Raw genomic sequence first — 691 nt, forward strand, 5'->3', positions numbered from 1 at the left:
CGTCCTCACCGATCAGCCCGACTCCGTGCATCAGCTGAGTGTCTGCAGCCTCGGCCGCAGCCATCTTCCGCAGCCCCGCGTTATCCGGCTAGTCGCTTGCAGACCCCGCCCACCTCGTCCTGGCCCCGCCCCAGCCCTGGTCCGCCTGGGTGATCGTAGGCCCCGCCCTCTCCTCCAAGCCCCACCCCTCTCCCAGGCTCAGCCCCAGAGTCAGCTCTCAGGCTTCCTTCCTGCAGCTTCCTAACCTTAAAAAATTAGCAGCTCTCTATTGCTGGAGGAGAAAAGTACCCCGGGTCCTTTCAGGATTAATTTATTCGAAAAGGAAATAATAAAAAATAGTCAACATGCAGAAATCTTGTGAAGGACAGAACATGCCCATGGTAGAGGAAGACCGCCCTTTGGAAAATGTACCACAAGAGGCAGAAGGAAGCCCTCAGCCTTCCAAGAAGAAGGTGTAAACCAGGAACCAGAAGGAAACCTTAGAGCAGGGCCAATTTAGCCCAGCCAGGGATTGAAAGAGGACACTCCCGTTTAGGTATTTGGACCCTGAAGAAATGATAAGAGGAGTAGATGAGTTGGAAAGGCTTAGGGAAGAAATGAGAAGAGTAAGAAATCACGCAGCCCTCCTTATCCAGTGTGCTTTAGGCCTTGAGTTCTTTTTTATCTGATATTAAAATCTGGCCCCTGCCTT

At 52.2% G+C, this 691-nt stretch overlaps 1 protein-coding gene across 4 annotated transcripts in view; it reads right to left on the minus strand.

Moving 5' to 3' along the window:
• DENND10 (DENN domain containing 10) overlaps positions 1 to 111 on the minus strand; it is a 29,746-nt gene extending 29,635 nt beyond the window's left edge. For 3 of the 4 annotated variants that reach the window (XM_027776566.1, XM_006160403.3, XM_006160404.3), the window contains exon 1: positions 10 to 111. In XM_027776566.1, the coding sequence (XP_027632367.1) occupies positions 10 to 64 (55 nt within the window). In that variant the 5' untranslated portion in view covers positions 65 to 111. The remainder of the gene's footprint in view (positions 1 to 9) is intronic. The other variant, XM_014592367.2, reaches the window with a different exon arrangement.
• Between the last annotated feature and the right edge of the window lie 580 nt (positions 112 to 691).

Source organism: Tupaia chinensis, unplaced genomic scaffold, assembly GCF_000334495.1.
Source record: "Tupaia chinensis unplaced genomic scaffold, TupChi_1.0 Scaffold000683_1, whole genome shotgun sequence".
NCBI classification, from domain to species: domain Eukaryota; kingdom Metazoa; phylum Chordata; class Mammalia; order Scandentia; family Tupaiidae; genus Tupaia; species Tupaia belangeri.